Source organism: Artemia franciscana, chromosome 2 (genome assembly GCF_032884065.1).
Source record: "Artemia franciscana chromosome 2, ASM3288406v1, whole genome shotgun sequence".
NCBI classification, from domain to species: Eukaryota; Metazoa; Arthropoda; class Branchiopoda; order Anostraca; family Artemiidae; genus Artemia; species Artemia franciscana.
Genome location: NC_088864.1, coordinates 48,224,611 through 48,242,200, shown reverse-complemented (window position 1 = coordinate 48,242,200; position 17,590 = coordinate 48,224,611). Strand labels below are relative to the sequence as shown.

Below are 17,590 nucleotides of genomic sequence, written 5' to 3'. Positions count from 1 at the left end.
GCCGGCTGGAAGTGACTTCACAGCCGACCGAACAAGCGATGGTTCGACATCCTGTTAGAGTCCCTGTCGATGACAAACATCAGACAGAGGGAAATAAACAATCGCCATAGACAGGATCACCTGTCGATCAGCACTCGGCTGTAGATATAAGTCAAGTAAGTCAAAGTCAAGTACATTAGGGCCTAAAGACACAACATTTTTAGACTTTTTTTAAAGTCAAAAATGTTCTTTCTTATTTAAAAAAAGGAAACTGATTTAATAGCAATGCAATTTGTTTGCGTTTTGTCCTTCAGAATTCCTTTACTAACTTGAACGACGAAGAAGACCCAACTGTCTTCCCATCATTCAAACAGTAGGTAAGATAACGCGGCGAGGACATTCTAAAGACGATGAGTTGCAGAATAAGGTAAATTAATTTCAGTTCAATAGCGAAATAAAAAAGTAGAATGGAGATAAAAATCAACTCACAATAAAGAACGAACAAACTAAAAAAAAAACAATACTGAAAAGTGGAAGGCTAGCTGCCAAAAAAAGCAATAATTGCAAGTTAAAACTTGTTTTTGGTATGATTTGGCTTGTATGAGTTATCATTTTCATTAATCTTAACTGAACTTGTCCAGAGTAATGCAGGTTTATCGCTTTTATTGGTGATTCTATTTTTCAGTTCCCTTATTTTCACTTTAAGCTTCATTTTACCTTTGTTCCACTGTTTTTATTTCGCTGAGAGAGGCTATCAAACAGTTCGTGGTAACGAACTGTAGTAAGGAGCGACCCGGCTCAATAGTAAACAAAACTCTAAAAAATGGAATTTTGATGCTAAAATATACATCAAAAGAATCAGATTTTCATACTGATTTTAAATATATAAGTTTCATCAAATTTAGTCTTTGTCATCAAAAGTTACAAGCCGGAAAAATTTGCCTTATTTTAGAAAATAGGAGAAAACATCCTCTAAAAGTCGAAGAATCTTAACGAAAATCACACCATCGCATTCGGCGTATCAGAGAACCCTTTAACAAAATTTTCAAGCTCCTATCTACAAAAATGTGGAATTTCGTATTTTTTGCCAGAAGACAAATCACGGGTGCGTGTTTATTTTTTTTTATTTTTTTTTTTTTCCCAGGGGTCATCGTATCGACCAAGTGGTCCTAGAATGTCGCAAGAGGGCTAATTCTAACGGAAATGAAAAGTTCTAGTGCCTTTTTTAAGTGACCAAAAAATTGGAGGGCACCTAGGCCCCCTCCCACGCTCATTTTTCTCCAAAGTCAACAGATCAAAATTTTGAGATAGCCATTTTGTTCTGCATAGTCAGAAACCATAATAACTATGTCTTTGGGAATGACTTACTCCCCCACAGTCCCTGGGGGAGGGGCTGCAAGTTACAAACTTCGACCAGTGTTTACATATAATAATGGTTTTTGGGGAGTGTACAGTCGTTTTCAGGGGATTTTTTTTTGGGTTTTGGGGGTGGGGTTGAGGGAAGGGGACTATGTGGGAGGAGCTTTCCTTGGAGAAATATGTCATGGGGGAACAGAAATTCAATGAAAAGGGCTCAGGATTTTCTAAAACTACTATAAAGAAAAAAGAAAAAATAAACATGGAAAAGTTTTTTCAATTGAAAGAAAAGAGTAGCATTGAAACTTAAAACGAACAGAGATTATTACGCATATGAGGGATTCTAAAAATACTTTAGCATAAAGAGCGAGGCATCTAGGACGAGATAAATACCTCACTCTTTATGCTATAGTATTTTTAGTAATTTCAACTATTTATTCTACGGCCTTTCTGATTCAGGGGTAATTCTTAAAGAATTAGGACAAAACTTACGATTTAGTGTACAGAACGAGGTATTAACGAGTTTACAAAGCCCCCTCATATACATAATAAAAATTAAAGAATATAAAAGTTTGTTACGTAAGTTAATTCTTAAGTTATTTTTTTACTAGTAAAAATTCGTTAAAAATTAAAATTTATAGTTGCCTTTTTATGTAACCGAAAAATTGCATGGCAACTAGGCCTCCTATCCCATCCCTTATTTCTCAAAATCGTCTGATCAAAACTAAGAGAAAGCCATTTAGCCAAAAAAGGAATTAATATGCAAATTTCATTTTAATAATTTATGTGTGGAGAGCCAAAATCAAACATGCATTAATTCAAAAGCGTTCAGAAATTACATAAAAAACTAGTTTTTTTAACTGAAAGTAAGGAGTGACATTAAAACTTAAAACGAACAGAAATTACTCCGTATATGAAATGGATTGTCCCCTCTGCAATCCCTCGCTCTTTCCGCTAAAGTTTTAGTCTTTGCCACAATACTGCTTTTTAAAACAATTAAAAGCTTTAGCGTAAAGAGCGAAGGATTGCGGAGGGGACAACCCATTTCATATACGGAGTAATTAGATAATTAAGGAATATTCGTTTAATCTTTTTCTGCAACTCTAAAATGTCCTCATTGTATTGTTCTTTATTGTTTGTATTGAAAGTCGCACTGTCTCAGAAGTCATGTGCACCAGGTGACGCGTGCCAAGCGTGGCGAAACTGTGCGGCACACGGGACAGTCCGAGATATGTACCAGATGGCTTGAAGTCAGTGCCCCCTTGGTTTGTATATGGACTGAGAAATGGTAAAAGGAGAAGGGTACTTGGGTATTATACGCCACTCAATCAAGTTTACATTGCGTAAAACTCGAGAACCAATCGGTTTCTTTGTTAGTTTTTTTTTCAGCTTAGCGTGAGACAAGACAAAGGCAAGTGACTGAATAGCTGTGAAATATATAATTTAGGCTGTATATTTCCAGATAAGGGGGGGGGGAGTATTTGAGCAATTTGAAGTTAGAAAACAATTCTTACTTCATAATATGCAGAATAATTGTAGCTAACACATTTTGAATGCAGACGCACCATACTTTACCCCACCCCTCCGCCCTAATGTGCAAATAAAAAGCCCAAGTCCACTTTTAAATTATTGTATTTTCATCATATTTTGTGATATTTCATTAGAATTGAGCGTCAAAGAAACAGATTGTAATTAAAGCAAGCACTTGAGTGTTTGACGTATAATACATAAGTACCGAAAGAAGAAGAAAAAATAAGGGCTTTGAACTATTATCATTCAAATGGAAGCCACAGGACCTAACTACGTCACAGAATCTGATAGGCATTGGTTTTGCACGTCTAAAACACTCGTCAACACCATTGACAGTAATTACCACACCAGAATAACGCAAGGAGTAGTTAAGGACAAAAGCAATAAACAAAAGCGCGTTCCAAATTATCTTCATTTTAAATAGCTGCCTTTAATTTGCCTCCATCTGGTTTTAACCAAGTTGATGAAATACATATATCAGACTTTATACTCTATTCCCTTGAGGACTGGATAGGAAATTCGCGTGATTGTTTATTCTTTGAAAGCTGAATTGTATATTTTTCTACTCAAATATCTTCCTTTTCTAAGGATGAAATGCGAATCATCGGGCAATTAAAGAGCATTTGTTTGTACTAAATGTGGCCAACGAGAGATGGCTCGTATTGCTTTATGACTTTTCATTTGCATAGTTTATGCAGAACGGAAGCTGCTTTCAATTCTGTTAGAAAGCTAATTGTTTAGCAGAGAGGATCTCTATAATAAACTTGAACGTCTTTATGTCAGTCTATCCGTATATCTCTAGGAAGAAGAACTACTTCACAGATCCCATAGAGATTTAGAGCATCCATACAAACTTCAAAGGAGTGGAAATGCTTTTTTTTTTTAGGGCAGCAAAGGAAGTAGAGCTCCCAACCTTGAAAACTGTTCCTCCATAGAGAGCACAGTAGAGCAGGTAGTGAAGCATTCAACCTTAGTTTTGGCGGTGAGGCCAGTCATTGTGTGTGCAGGTGGTGAAAAATACGCCTTTTTGTATCATCATTAAAAAATCGAAAAGAATCCAAAAAGTCCCCCTCTAAATTTTTATAAGAATTAGAACCTTTACCCTATCTCCTACATTTTGTAAGTTGACACTACGACATAGAAATATACACATATATTATGTCTTTCAGGCCATAGTGCGATTTGGAGACTATTTCCGAACCTTGTCAACGACGAATGTTTTTGATAGTAAGACATGCAGATAGGCTTCCGTATAATTGACAAAAATATAGACTGAGAATGAGAAAAGATTGAGAATGAAAAAATTCATTCAAAGGAATTGGGTTAAGATCAAATTGTTAGTGACGAAACGCCTATATCAAACAGCTCGTGGTAACAAATTGTAAGTAAGGAGCGACCCGGCTCAAAAGAAACCAAAACTCTAAAAAATGGTACTATGATACCAATGGATATATCAAAAGAATCGGAGTTTTATTCTGGTTTCAAATACATAGATTTCAAAAAGTTTGATACCAGTTGATATATTAAAGGAATCGAATTCTTATGCTAATTTTAAATATGTAAGTTTCATTATGTTTAGTCTGACACATCAAATGTTACAAGCCTGAGAAAATTTGCCTGGTTCTCAAAAAAGGGGCAAAACCCCTAAAAGTCATAGAATCTTAATGAAAATTACATAATCAGATTCAGCGTTTCAGAGTACCTTACTCTAGATGTTTGGCGCTCCTTTCTATAAAAATGTAAAACTTTGTATTTTTTGCCTGAGAAACGATCATGGATGTGTGTTTATTTGTTTGTTTGTGTTTTTTCTTCCAGAAGTGATTGTATCGACACAGTGGTCCTAGAATATCGTGAGAGGGCTCATTCGAACAGAAATTAAAACTTCTAGTTCCTTTTTTAAGTGACCAAAAATAGAGGGTAATTTGGCCCCGTCCCACGCCCCTTTTGTTCGGCGTAGTTAAAAGCCTGAAGAACTATGTATTTGGAGAATATCATGACCCCCACAGTCCTCGGGGACAAGTCTTTAAGTTACAAAATTTTCCCATTGTATAAGCATAGTATTTTTTATTGGGAAGTATGCCGACATTTTTCATGGGGGGATTATTTGCTGGTGGATTTTCCACGGGGAGAATTTAACATGGGGAGAGTAGTTTCTAAGGGGTAAACTTTAGAGGATAAAGTTTACACTAGGGGAATTTGCCAAAATTCCTCTACGAAATTCTTCTTATGCATTGCTTTCTCATTGCCGGCTCATCAAGTTTAGCCTTACCCAACAAAAGCTACGAGCTTGAGAAAATTTGCCTTATTTTAGGAAATAGGGGGAAACACCCCCTAAAAGTCATCTTAATGAAAATCACATCATCAGATTCAGCTTATCAGAGAACCCTATTGTAGAAGTTTCAAGCTCCTATCTACAAGAATGTGGAATGTTGTATTTTTTGCCAGAAGGCAGATCACGGATGCGTGTTTATTTTTTGTTTGCTTGTTTTTTTCCAAGGAATGATAGTATCGACCCAGTGGTCCTAGAATGTTGCGAGAGGCTCATTCTAACAGAAATGAAAAGTTCTAGTGCTCTTTTTAAGTGACCAAAAAAATTGAAGGGCACCTAGGCCCCCTCCCACGCTAATTATTTTTCCAAAGTCAACGGATCAAAATTCTGAGATAACCAATTTATTCAGCATAGTCGAAAAACCTTATAACTATGTCTTTGGGGACGACTGACTCCCCCACAGTCCCCGTGGGAGGGGCTACAAGTTACAAACTTTGACCAGTGCTTACATATAGTAATGGTTATTGGGAAGTGTACAGATGTTTTCAGGGGGGTTTTTGGTTGGGGGAGGGGTTGAGAAGAGGTGGATATGTTGGGGGAACTTTCCATCGAGGAATTTGTCACGGGGGAAGAAAATTTCCATGAAGGGAGCGCAGGATTTTCTAGCATTATTTAAAAAAAAAAAATAATGAAAAAATAAGTATGAAAAAGTTTTTACAACTGGAAGTAAGGAGCAGCATTAAAATTTAAAACGAACAGAAATTGTTACGCATATGAGGGGCTCATCTCCTCCTAATACCTTGCTCTTTACGCTAAAGTATTGTTAGTAATTTCAACTATTTATTCTACGGCTTTTGTGATTCAGGGGGTCATTCTTAATGAATTGGGACAAAATTTAAGCTTTAGTGTAAGGAGCAAGGTACTGACGAGGGGGTGAACCCCCTCATATACGTAATAAAAACATGAGAATACAAAAGTTCGTTACGTAAGCTAATTTATAAGTTACGTATACGTTTTACTAATATCGTAAGAAATTAAAAGTTCTAGTTGCCTTTTTAAGAAGCCAAAAAATCGGAGGGCAACTAGGCTTCCTCCCCCGCTCTTTTTTTTCTCAAAATCACTCGATCAAAACTATGAGAAAGCCATTCGGCAAAAAAAAAAAAAATGCAAATTTCGTTTTAATTATTCCTCTGCGGAGAGCCAAAATCAAAACATGCATTGATTCAAAAACGTTCAGAAATTAAATAAAAAAATAAGTTTTTTTAACTGAAAGTAAGGATCGACATTAAAACTTAAACCGAACAGAAATTGCTTTGTATATGAGAGGGGATGCTTCCTCATCAACGCCCCGCTCTTTACGCTAAAGTTTTTTACTGTTTTAAAAAGAAGAGTTGAGAGAAAGAGTCAAACTTTAGCGTAAAGAGTGGGGTGTTGATGAGGAAGCAGCCCCTTTCATATACAAAGTAATTTCTGTTCGTTTTAAGTTTCAATGTCGCTCCTTACTTTCAGTTAAAAAAAAAACTTGTTTGTTTTTATTTAATAACTTAAAAAACGACCAGAAATAAAATAAAAAAAACAAGTTTTTTCTACTGAAAGTAAGGAAGAACATTAAAATTTAAAACGAACAGAAATTATTACGTATATGACGTAATATATTACGTATATTACGTAAATATTACGTATAGGTGGTTGCTTCTCCTCAACATCTTGCTCCTCACACTAAAGTTTGAATTCTGTCCCAATTCTTTAAGAACGACTCCCGAAACATTGTGTGTTTGATTAGAACAATAAGAACCTTTTTTTTCTTAAAGTACTAAAAACTTTAGCGTAAAAAGGGTGGTGTTGAGGAAGAGCTATCCCCCTCATATACGTAATAAGTAACAGGTAATGCATAATAAGTCGGCTCTCTGGCACCAGCTTGGACTTCCTCAGATCTAAAGTCGGGCCAAAATGCTGCCAATTTCGGTACCCAAGGAATTTAATGGTATTTGAGAAAAAAAAATTTAATATTATCTGAGAATGGGGGTGCTGATATCGTTGTTCAGAACAATCAGAAAGTAATGTAGTAGACATGATAGTGAGTGCATTTGTTCTTCCTAAAATGGCTACGCTAAGAAAACAGAGGTCCATAATATAAATAGAAGGTAGTAGGAGGTATTTCTCCGTTGATGTACCCTCAACACCCAGGAAAACAAAATACAAAGTCACAAGAATAAAAAATTCATTTTCGCTAGAAAATATCGTTGATTACTCTACCTTTAATACGGGGATGGGTACTAGTTACTTATTCAGAACACACCAAAAAATTTTGATCTGTAAATCTGTAAAATCTTTCGTACCAGTTTCGTACTTTTCAAGCAGTTAAAGGAGGTATAGCTTTCCTTTGAAGGCGTAGTTGTCTCTGTGAATCGACAGATTGTTAATTTTTGAATTCGTGCGGACAAAAAGTGTTTTCCCATTTAGCTAATTAGTTTCACTTATTTGTTTTCACGACTCAGCGTGGCAACAGTGACAAAAATGCAATACTGCTACATAAACTCCGCAATGTTAAAAGCACCGACAGAAAATTCTTAGAAAATCATGGCTTTCAGATACGAATAGTACTAAGGTGGGTCCAGGTGGGGTAAAATTTTTTTATGCCCTCTGAATTTTAATAGTGAGCTCAGACACAATGGTAAACAATCTTTCATAAACTCGTAAGAACTTCTAAGAAAAGCTGTGTACCGTTCACCATGCTATTTTTGGTCTCGAAAGGGTCTGTAAGGGCTCGTTCACAATGGAATTTGGCTAAATCCAAAATATAGCTAATGCTAAGACATTCGTAACGAGATTCAGTTAATTCATAGAGCTAGGGAAATTTGACGACGAAGTTCTATTTATTCGAGTTTCTTCGGCACCTAGCTAACGCCAGCCAATCAGAAAGCTTCATTATCGATCCTTAGCTTAAAGAAGAAAAACTGTATAGTATTGTTTTTTCATTTTAACTAAACTACCGATTCGGGCAAATTTTATTATGAATTGGCCGTGTACCAGCTTAAATATCAACTTGAGCTAAATACCATTTTGAACAAGCTTCAATACAGACAGGTATATTATGAAATGTGAAAATTACTTGTAAAGCTCTTGGATGGCTTAAAATCCCCTCTCCGTACATTTTCTCATTTTCTCAGGCCTTGAAAACTTCACAGGCTCTAATTTAGGCTTTGAAAACTCATTTCTGAAAATTTCATTTACCTACCTTAACTACTTTCCAAGACAGCCAGCCCCTCATCTAGAATTTCATCAATTTATTTTATGACTAATTTCCAAATACAAAAAGCTGCGATAGGTCAGCAATTAGGCGAAGCGGAGCTTAATTTCTATATGGATCTCCAAAAAAGTTTAAAACACTAATTACGAGTGTTAGAACCAACCAACCAAACTGAGTAAGTAAATAAATTTTGAATTAACGAATCTATTTCAAAATCGTATATTAAAAGTTATTGCCTTGAAAATTGCCAAAATAAGAGCAACGTTAAAAGTCATGAACTAGTCTGGAATTTCTCTTGGCTTTCAGATTTGGAAAAAAAAAATTAGCTCTCTGATACTTTGTCATAGTCCTTTGATTAATGCTTCTTTGCTTAGAATTAAACTACAATGTGTTTCTTGTAAAAAAAAAAAAAGTATTTCCCTTGTCTCTTCTATTTTCTTTTTGCTGCTTCACTTCTTTCCCTCTCGCTATTGTCGTTTTCTTTTTAACAATTGTACACTTTGCTCAGCTCGAGAATGTTTTCTTTTATTTAGTTTTTAGATGGCATTGCTTTTATTTCTAAGGATCTCGGCTAAATAATTAGTTTTCTTTCAGGAATGAAAGTAACTTCGTTGTTATTCAAACCATGAAAAAAAAGAAGTCAATTTACGTGATCCTTCGTTCACTACGCTTAGTGGAAATCAATCAGGGTTGACGCCACAGAAAGTTCCTAAAGGGCTACAGGTGCCCAAATTTGCGTGCTGCACAAGAATTTTCGGTGCTACTGTCAACATTTTTTCCCGCGTGTTGCGGCTTCCGCCGCGACACGCGCATAGTCCGTTTAAGTGTGCTTAGATTACTTTTTAGGTCAATTTTTTAATTTTTTAAATATAGAGGAATAAAAGGTATCCATAAAAAACGTAGCTGATCAGAAAGCTGAATGGCTGAACGCACATCCCTTATTTAAATATGTTTAGATTATTGTCATGCATAAGAAGTGCTCTGACGTATATTTTGATGTGAGACATATCTTGTGATTGTTTTTTATATGTCTAAAATTTCAATTTGGTCATATAACAGAGAAAGTGCTATATTCAATATAGCACGTGCTACACATAATAAAATAGTGTTAAAATAACACTTTCGTGCTACTGGTGGCAACCCTGTGGTTACTGGTTAGTACTACCTTCTCATAAGAGTCGGGCTTTTGGTATCCGGGTCGGGGCTCCTTTGGATCCAAGCTCCGATTACCACTAGCTTGCTAATTTCAAGGTCTAAAGGCATCTAAAGTCAGGATAACAGCTTACTTATCTCAGCGCCCTTTGAAAACCGTTGAATAAATAAATAGCATGCTAGTTTCTTCCTGGGTATTTGTTAATTATTTAGAACATGCTCGTGTTCTTGATTTGAATGTAAGATCTGATATAACTGGTTATAGCCACAGAGACAATTGATGGGTAAACTGTTAGACGGGTAGACAAGTTAACTGTTACTTGCCATACAGTTAAGCCTATTTTGATTTGCAGAGACAACTAAGCCTTCAAAGGAAAGCAATACCTACTTAAACTGTTTACTGTCTTGGTCAATTTTTTTGGCTCTTCACTTACTTTTTTCATTTGACGCTGACTAGTAGCCTACCTAAAAATTTCGTACCTGTATATTCAGGTCTTTTTCATTAAATTTAAACTTCGGATTTTTTTTATTTTAATGATATATTTTTTCCATTTAACCAATTCAAACAATCAGATGTCATTTTTACTGTACTTCGCATTTTAAAGTATTAAAAATAACGGGGAAACAAGCAAGGGCTGACACTACAAGACATCTCTCACCAGGGGATAGAGCAGTGGCTGTTCTATACCCGGGCAGGGAGGAGGCAACTACCCCCCCCCCCCCAGTTTGTCTGATATTTGCCATTAAATTCATTTTATTTTATATTTTTACGCTTCTGCTGTATACCTTGCCCCCCTCCAGATGATGAGGCCTAAAACGGCTACTGGACAAAGATAGCAAACGAAATGAATTGCGAGAGTTTGCGTAACACATCCGTCTCTAGGTTGACAATAAATTATCGATATCGTTTTTCCATTGAAGTAATTAAAACACTGTATTCATTTGCTGATTTCCCATTCTTCCCGGGAAACATTTATGAGAATGTTTCTTCAGAGTTCACTATGTCAAATGTATTTTTTGGTTTATATACCTTTCGCAAAAAGAAGAAGAAGAAAAGCACAGCTCTATCCTCTTGACATTCAGTTTGTCTTTTTAGATGACAATTTCAGCTGGAACCAGGGGAGCATTTACTAGCTACCAGTTGCAAAAAAGAAAATATTCTAATAAAGAAGAAAATAAAAAATTAAAAACTAAAAAGAAATTAATGCTCCTGGGACAGGGGCATCAATTCACGAAATTGTAGCAGAGAGAGCGAAACTAATTTTTCAAAATGTAACGGTGGGGGGGCATTCTGTTGTTTTATCGACTTTTTCAGTGCAAACACTAGAAAAGGAATTCTTCAATAAAAATACCAAAATACGATATTTTTTTTAAAACTAGTAGGGGTCGAACAATTATCCGCCCTCCGTTTGACACACCCGTCCTGGGATGTGAAAAAATATTTTTGGCGGTAATTTTTGAAATAATCTTCATATACCTGCGTGGTAGATATACGAGTATGTTTGATAACTCTATGTCTATAATGTATATGTGCGTATTATTTACAATACCTTGCATTAAAATCCGTTCTTGGTCAAATTTTTGCGTCACAGATGCGTAGAAGGACCTAAGAAAAGGGTCAAAATATTGAGAAGAATGATGCAGAACAAGCGGGAGTAAGGGATCAACACCTGCAAGAGAAATAAACACCATCATAAAAACAACCTGAATTGTAATTAAAATACGAATTAAGCATAAATCGTATTTAGTAGCTATAAACAAAGTGGGGCATTCCAAAGATTCTTTACATTTTGTTTAAATGGCTTAGGATAATTAATAATAATAATTTATATTTAACCCACTAAAATACAAGACAAGTGGAGTAAATAAAAGATAATGAAAGATATATAACACGACTATGCGAGAGATAAAACATATACAGCACAACCATAACTCAGTTAATGGAAGAACCTCTTAAATATAACACACCTATAAAACGAAAACAGGTGAAAACTAACGAATAAATAAACGAACTAATGGTTGGAAGGGCCTAGAGAAAAACATAATCCTTTTCCAATCTTGAGCCTAACTTCCGCAAAAAAGCTGGAAGAATTGATTATTATCCAGTTAAAATAAACCAAATAAGGGAAGAAATGAAGCAGTGGAGTACGATAAAGAATGAAAAAATTAATCAAATTAAGTAAATAAAGCCTGCAAAATTACAACGTTAACACAGAAAACATTTGTCAGACAAAAAAAAAAGAGTTATCACACCCAGTGCCAAAGGGTTTATATTTAACTTTTTTTCTAATAATGAGTTAAAAAGTGATCAAGTGATCATTAATTCAGAAAGTAAAGTGATTAAATCCTTTCTCAGTGTTTTTAATGCTACATTCCCCAAATAGGTGTGACAAAAAGTCAAGCTTATCATAGCCTTTTTATAATAAGTAATAATTTGAGCCTAAATATGTGCTCCATTAGTAAAGTCTAATTATCTCAATTTACCGACTGTCACAAGTTAGAAAGTGATCAAGTGATCAATAATTTAGAAATTAAAGTGATTAAATCCTTTCTCAGTCTTTTTAATGCTACATTCCCCAAATAGGTGTGACAAAAAGTCAAGCTTATCATAGCCTCTTTATAATAAGTAATAACTTGAGCCTAATCATGTGCTCCATTTGTAAAGTCTAATTATCCTAATTTACCGATTGTCACAAGCTGACTCATCTGTTCCAAGTTTATTTTTGTATTTTTATGTGCATTTGTGCGTGATTTTAACGTATATTCATTATAAATACCTTCTTCTCTGTACATAAAAGTTATATTTTTTCTGACTGAAACCCCTTAACTAGAGATTTTAACCAAATAGGAGATGTGACCTTCCAGGTTTGTAGGTGAATCCTTTTTCGGTACTACTTTTAAAATAATATTACCAAGATTTTCTTAGCCTCTACCATTCGCTGGAGCTTGAAAAACTGACTTGAAGGACCCGCTTTGCTAAAAAACCCAAAATTTCATAAATATTTCTGCAGTTGGACAGAACAGCACATGCAAAAACGGTTATATCCCCAATCAAAATTGAATGTTTAAAAAGAAAACCTTTCAAATAAAGAAAATGACATTCCGATTAGTGACTACAATCATTGGCTTGTGTGGAAATCTTGACCCCATTGGAAACGTGAAATGAGCTACGCCACCACTTCAGCCGCATAACCTTTGGAGTCTAGAGCACAGTTTTCTCAGTATATTAGGGCTTCGGAGAGGGGGTAAGCTCGGAAAAATAACCAAAAATCATATTCATAATAATTAAAAACAGTGTGAAAGTCATCAACACTTTTGGCTCGAAAGAATTGAAATTAAATTTTGATATTTTGAGCCAGAACCTCACAGACCCAATCCTATTTGTTCACATTACTGCTTTTTTTTAGGCATTTACCACCATTATGCGACTCTAACACGTATAAAAATTTTTGTGGGTCGAAGGATGGGTTATGTTCGACACATTACTTCACCAAAATGGGCTAATTATATGAAAAAATATAATCTATCATGGAGGATGAAACAGGAGTTAAGGTCCATACTCGGCAATATAAGAGGTTTTTTCAGAAAAAAAGAAATAGGAAAGATGCTTTCTTGTAATGTTTTCTAATCAGTTAAAAAATTAGCTAGAGTAAAACCTGGAGACACTTGAGCCAACACCTGAATCAGTAGATAAAGAACCTAAAAAAGAGTTTAATCAGCTTTAAAAAGCGTTGGAAAAGAACCTAATTCAATGAATTTAAATCAAATAATTATCAAGTTTCTTACGGGCTAGTAGCAGCGCTAAAGAACTGTTATATTCAAAAGACTTACCTTGCCTACTTTGAGTATGTATCAAACTTAACCAGTCCTTATTTTCTTGTTTTTCTTCATTCTTTGCATCAAGTCCCAATATAGCCGCAACACCAAATTTCAACTTAGGTCCACACGCATTTCCGCATTCTTCTGAACTTGCTGAGTTACGAGATTCTGCACGTCTTTGGAAAACTGACTCACGGTCTGATTCTTTTAAGTCATTAGTGTACTTACGATCACTCAAGTTTTCAACATATGACGGGCGATAAAACGGCCAGAGATACTCACTTGCCGGAAGCATTTTCCTGATTACCAGTAACTAGATCGTTTTAGCCCAAGAAAATCCAGGAATATTTCCTTGCCTGTTATTGGTTATTCATTAGCCAATTAGAGGAAAGATGGTCGTTTCCTAAACTGTTACACTGGAAAGTTAAGAGGCTCATTTCTACTGGGAGTGGAAATGTTTAATCAAAGTAGTCAGAGCAAAGTCCTTCTACAGGGAGTTTCTCAGTCATGGGGTCATTCCTAGCCTCACTTGAACTCTTGTTCTTATTAAAAAGCATAATGTATTCTCAAAGCTAGGAGGAGGCTTTGATGATAATAGCCCAAAACACGAAAAGAAGCGTTTGTATTTTGATCCCTATTGTAGCTTAAAACATTAAAATGTTGAGCTAAGCAGATATTTATTGTTCAATACGTATTTTTTTTATAGCATAAATCTGCTTTTACAAAACGAGAAAACTTGAGTGCAAAAAAAAAAAAAAAAAAAAAAAAACCGTAGAAAACAACCAGTACAATAAAAGAAGAACTTTTCCGTGTAACATTGACAGGGTTACTGAATAAAGAAAAAAAAACTGATATTGAATGGAAATTCAAGAAACTGGTAATGGTATAAGCTTCGGAGGAGGCTCATTGGTTTCGTAAGCAGAAGTTCTAGTGCATTTATAAGATTCAGAGTGATCGGAAGGTGGATCCCCTCCACAACTCATATATTCCCGAAATGCATCTGATAGAAATTTTGGGACAGCCATTTGTTATCTTGGAAACTTTGAAAAGAGCTCATTTTATTGGTAATTGAAAGGGCTAGTGCCCTTTTGAATAGTCGAAAGTGAGTGGAGTACAACTAACCCTCCAATAATTTGGAGGGTTAGTGATTGAAGGGCCCACGGCCACCATTTCCCCAAAACCCATCCAATCGAAACTTTTAGATATCAATTTTGTTCAACGTAATTGAAGGGTCTGGAAACTATGTCTTTGAGGATGACCCTCCCCCCTCAGAACCCTCAGGGCAGGGGTTGTATGTTATACTCTAAGGGGCATATAAGGTATATATAGAAATGGTAATCGTATAAACTTTTTAGGGGACACATTGGATTGGTAATCAGAAGTTCTAGTGCTCTTATTAAGATTCAGGGTGATTGGAGGGTGCATACCCCCCAAACCTCGTATTTTCCCGGAATGCATCTGATTTTAATTTTGAGATTGCCATTCGTTGCTGGCCATACTTGTTTCCAATCAGTGAGATCATTAGGTAGTTTCCTTAATTCTGGGAAGGATTTAACCCGGGAAGATTTAGTTAGTGGGGTGCAGAAAATTCCTTATTCTTGTGGAAAGTTTTATATTGGTAGAGCTCACCAACAATCTATTGAAAGATTTATTGAGCATAGCAACTCAATTGAAAAAACCCTACAATTAAGAAAGCCTCACAAAACTTTTGTTTTGGCTCTGGCTGAACATACATTCTTTCATCCTGAACATTTTATACAATTTGATGAGACTACAGCTATTTCTAATGATAGGGGTTTTTCTCAATGGGCGAGGGAGGCTATAGAAAATAAAAAACATATGTTTGCTAATCTTTCAATAAACAGAGACACGGAGAATTTAAATATTGACCCAATTTACGATTATCTTTTGAAAAGAGAACCAATAGCCGATAAGGGAATTAAAATTTTACATAATCACCAGGGGACAAGATTACCTACTGGACCAAAAAGAGTTGCTTCAATATTAGCTAACAAGAGGATTATTTCGCAACAGAATAGTTAACTTAGTTTCAATTTTCATAATTTTTCCTCAGTTGGTTTGTTGTTCTCATTGAAGTAACTCTAATAGCTTCTCTTCCCTACGTGGATCAGTAGCGACTTTTGTATTTATTATTATTGGTGGTTGTTTTATTTTTTTCTTTCTTTTTATCTTGTGCTGAGGACGCCTAGTTTAGATATAGGAGGAACATCCGCGTTGTTTCAGTCTTTTCTCTCTACTGGCCGCAGTCTCGTTTGAGTTTTTATGGCACTTGGTATTAACCAAGTGACATATAGCAATCGCAAATTCTGTCGGTCCCGGTTTTGCTACTTTAGGCACTTCCAGGTAAGCTAGGACGATGAAATTTGGCAAGCGTATCAGGGACAGGATTAAATTAGAAACAGTCGTTTTCCCTATTTGACCATCAGGGGGTTGTAGGGGCCGGTTAATTCGGAAAAAATAGAAAAAATGAAGTATTTTTAACTTATGAGCGGGTGATGGGATCTTGATGAAATTTGATGTTTGGAATGATATTGTGTCTCAGAGCTTTTATTTCAAATCTCGACCGGATCTGATGACATCGGCGGGAGTTGGAGGGGGGAACCTATAATCTTGGAAAACACTTAGAGTGGAGGGATCGGGATGAAACTTGATGGGAAAAATAAGTACAAGTCCCAGATACATGACTGATATAATCGGAACGCATCCGCTCTCTTTGGGGTAGTTGGGGGGGGGGGTAATTCTGAAAAATTAGAAAAAATTAGGTATTTTTAACTTACGAACGGGTGATCGGATCTCAATGAAATTTGATGTTTAGAAGGATATCGTGTCTCAAAGCTCTTATTTTAAATCCTGACCGGATCTGATGACATTGGGGGAAGTTTGGGGTGGGGGAACCTAAAATCATGGAAAACGCTTAGATTGGAGGGATCGGGATGAAACTTGGTGGGAAAAATAAGCAGAAGTCTTACATACGTGATTTACATAATTGGAACGGATCCCCTCTATAGGGGGGGGGGGGGTTAATTCTGAAAAATAAGAAAAAATTACGTATTTTTAACTTACGAAGGAGTGATCGGATCTTCATGAAACTTCATATTTAGAAGGACCTCGTAACTCAGATCTCTTATTTTAAATCTCTACCGGATCAAGCGTAATTGGGGGGGGGGCAGTTGGAGGGACTGGAAATCTTAGAAAATACTTAAGGCGGTGAGATCAGGATGAAACTGGATGGGAAGAATAGAAACCTGTCTAAGATACGTGACTGACATAACCGGATCAGATCTGCTCTCTTTGGTGGAATTGGGGGGGGGGAATTTTGAAAATTGAGGCATTTGTAACTTACGAAAGGGTGACCAGATCTTAATGAAATTTGATATTTAGAAGGATCTTGTGCTTTAAAGTTCTAATTTTAAATTCCGACCAGATCCTGTGACATTGGGGGGAGTTGGAGGGGGAAACCGGAATTCTTGGAAAACGTGAAAATTGGGGTATTTTTATCTTAATAAGAGATGATCGGATCTTAATGAAATTTGATTTTTAGAAGGAATTCATGTCTCAGAGCTCTAATTTCAAATCCCGACCAGATCTTTTGACATTGGGGGGAGTTGGAGGGGAAAATCTTGGAAAACACTTGGAGTGGAGGAATCGGGATGAAGCTTGGTGGATAGAATAAACAAATGTCCTTGATACGTGATTGACAGAATCGTACTGGATTCGCTCTCTTTGGAGGAGTTGGGGGGAGGGGTTCAGTGATTTGGCGATTTTGGTGCTTCTGGACGTGCTAGGACGATGAAAATTGGTAGGTGTGTCAGGGAGCTGCACAATTTGACTTGATAAAGTCGTTTTCCCAGATTCGACCATCTGGGGGGCTAAAGGGAGAGGAAAAATTAGAAAAAATTAGGTATTTTTAACTTACGAGTGGGTGATCGGATCTTAATGAATTTTGATATTTAGAAGGACATCGTGACTCAGAGCTCTTATTTTAAATCCTGACCGGCATTAAGCCTCTTATTTTCCTTTTTAAATCAATCTATTGATTAATAGAATTTTGTTAGAGCTCATACCATATGATCTCTTGGCTCTTCGCTCTTCATGCCTCGTCACAAGTGCCATATGAGCTCTTAGCTCTTGTTTTTTTTTTGGTGAGCTTTATCTCTCTTTGTTGTTTGTTGATATGTCTGGCCAATTTGCCTTAAGAACTTTCAAGCTATGCC

The 17,590-nt window shown here is 36.0% G+C and overlaps 1 protein-coding gene across 1 annotated transcript in view; it reads right to left on the bottom strand.

Moving 5' to 3' along the window:
- The window catches only part of LOC136034332 (homeobox protein DBX1-like), a 51,806-nt gene extending 38,156 nt beyond the window's left edge, over window positions 1-13,650 (bottom strand). The window contains exons 1-2 of the mRNA XM_065715466.1: window positions 13,368-13,650; window positions 11,087-11,206 (exon numbers count right to left, since the gene is read on the bottom strand). Of these exons, the coding sequence (XP_065571538.1) occupies window positions 11,087-11,206; window positions 13,368-13,650 (403 nt within the window). The remainder of the gene's footprint in view (window positions 1-11,086; window positions 11,207-13,367) is intronic.
- Between the last annotated feature and the right edge of the window lie 3,940 nt (window positions 13,651-17,590).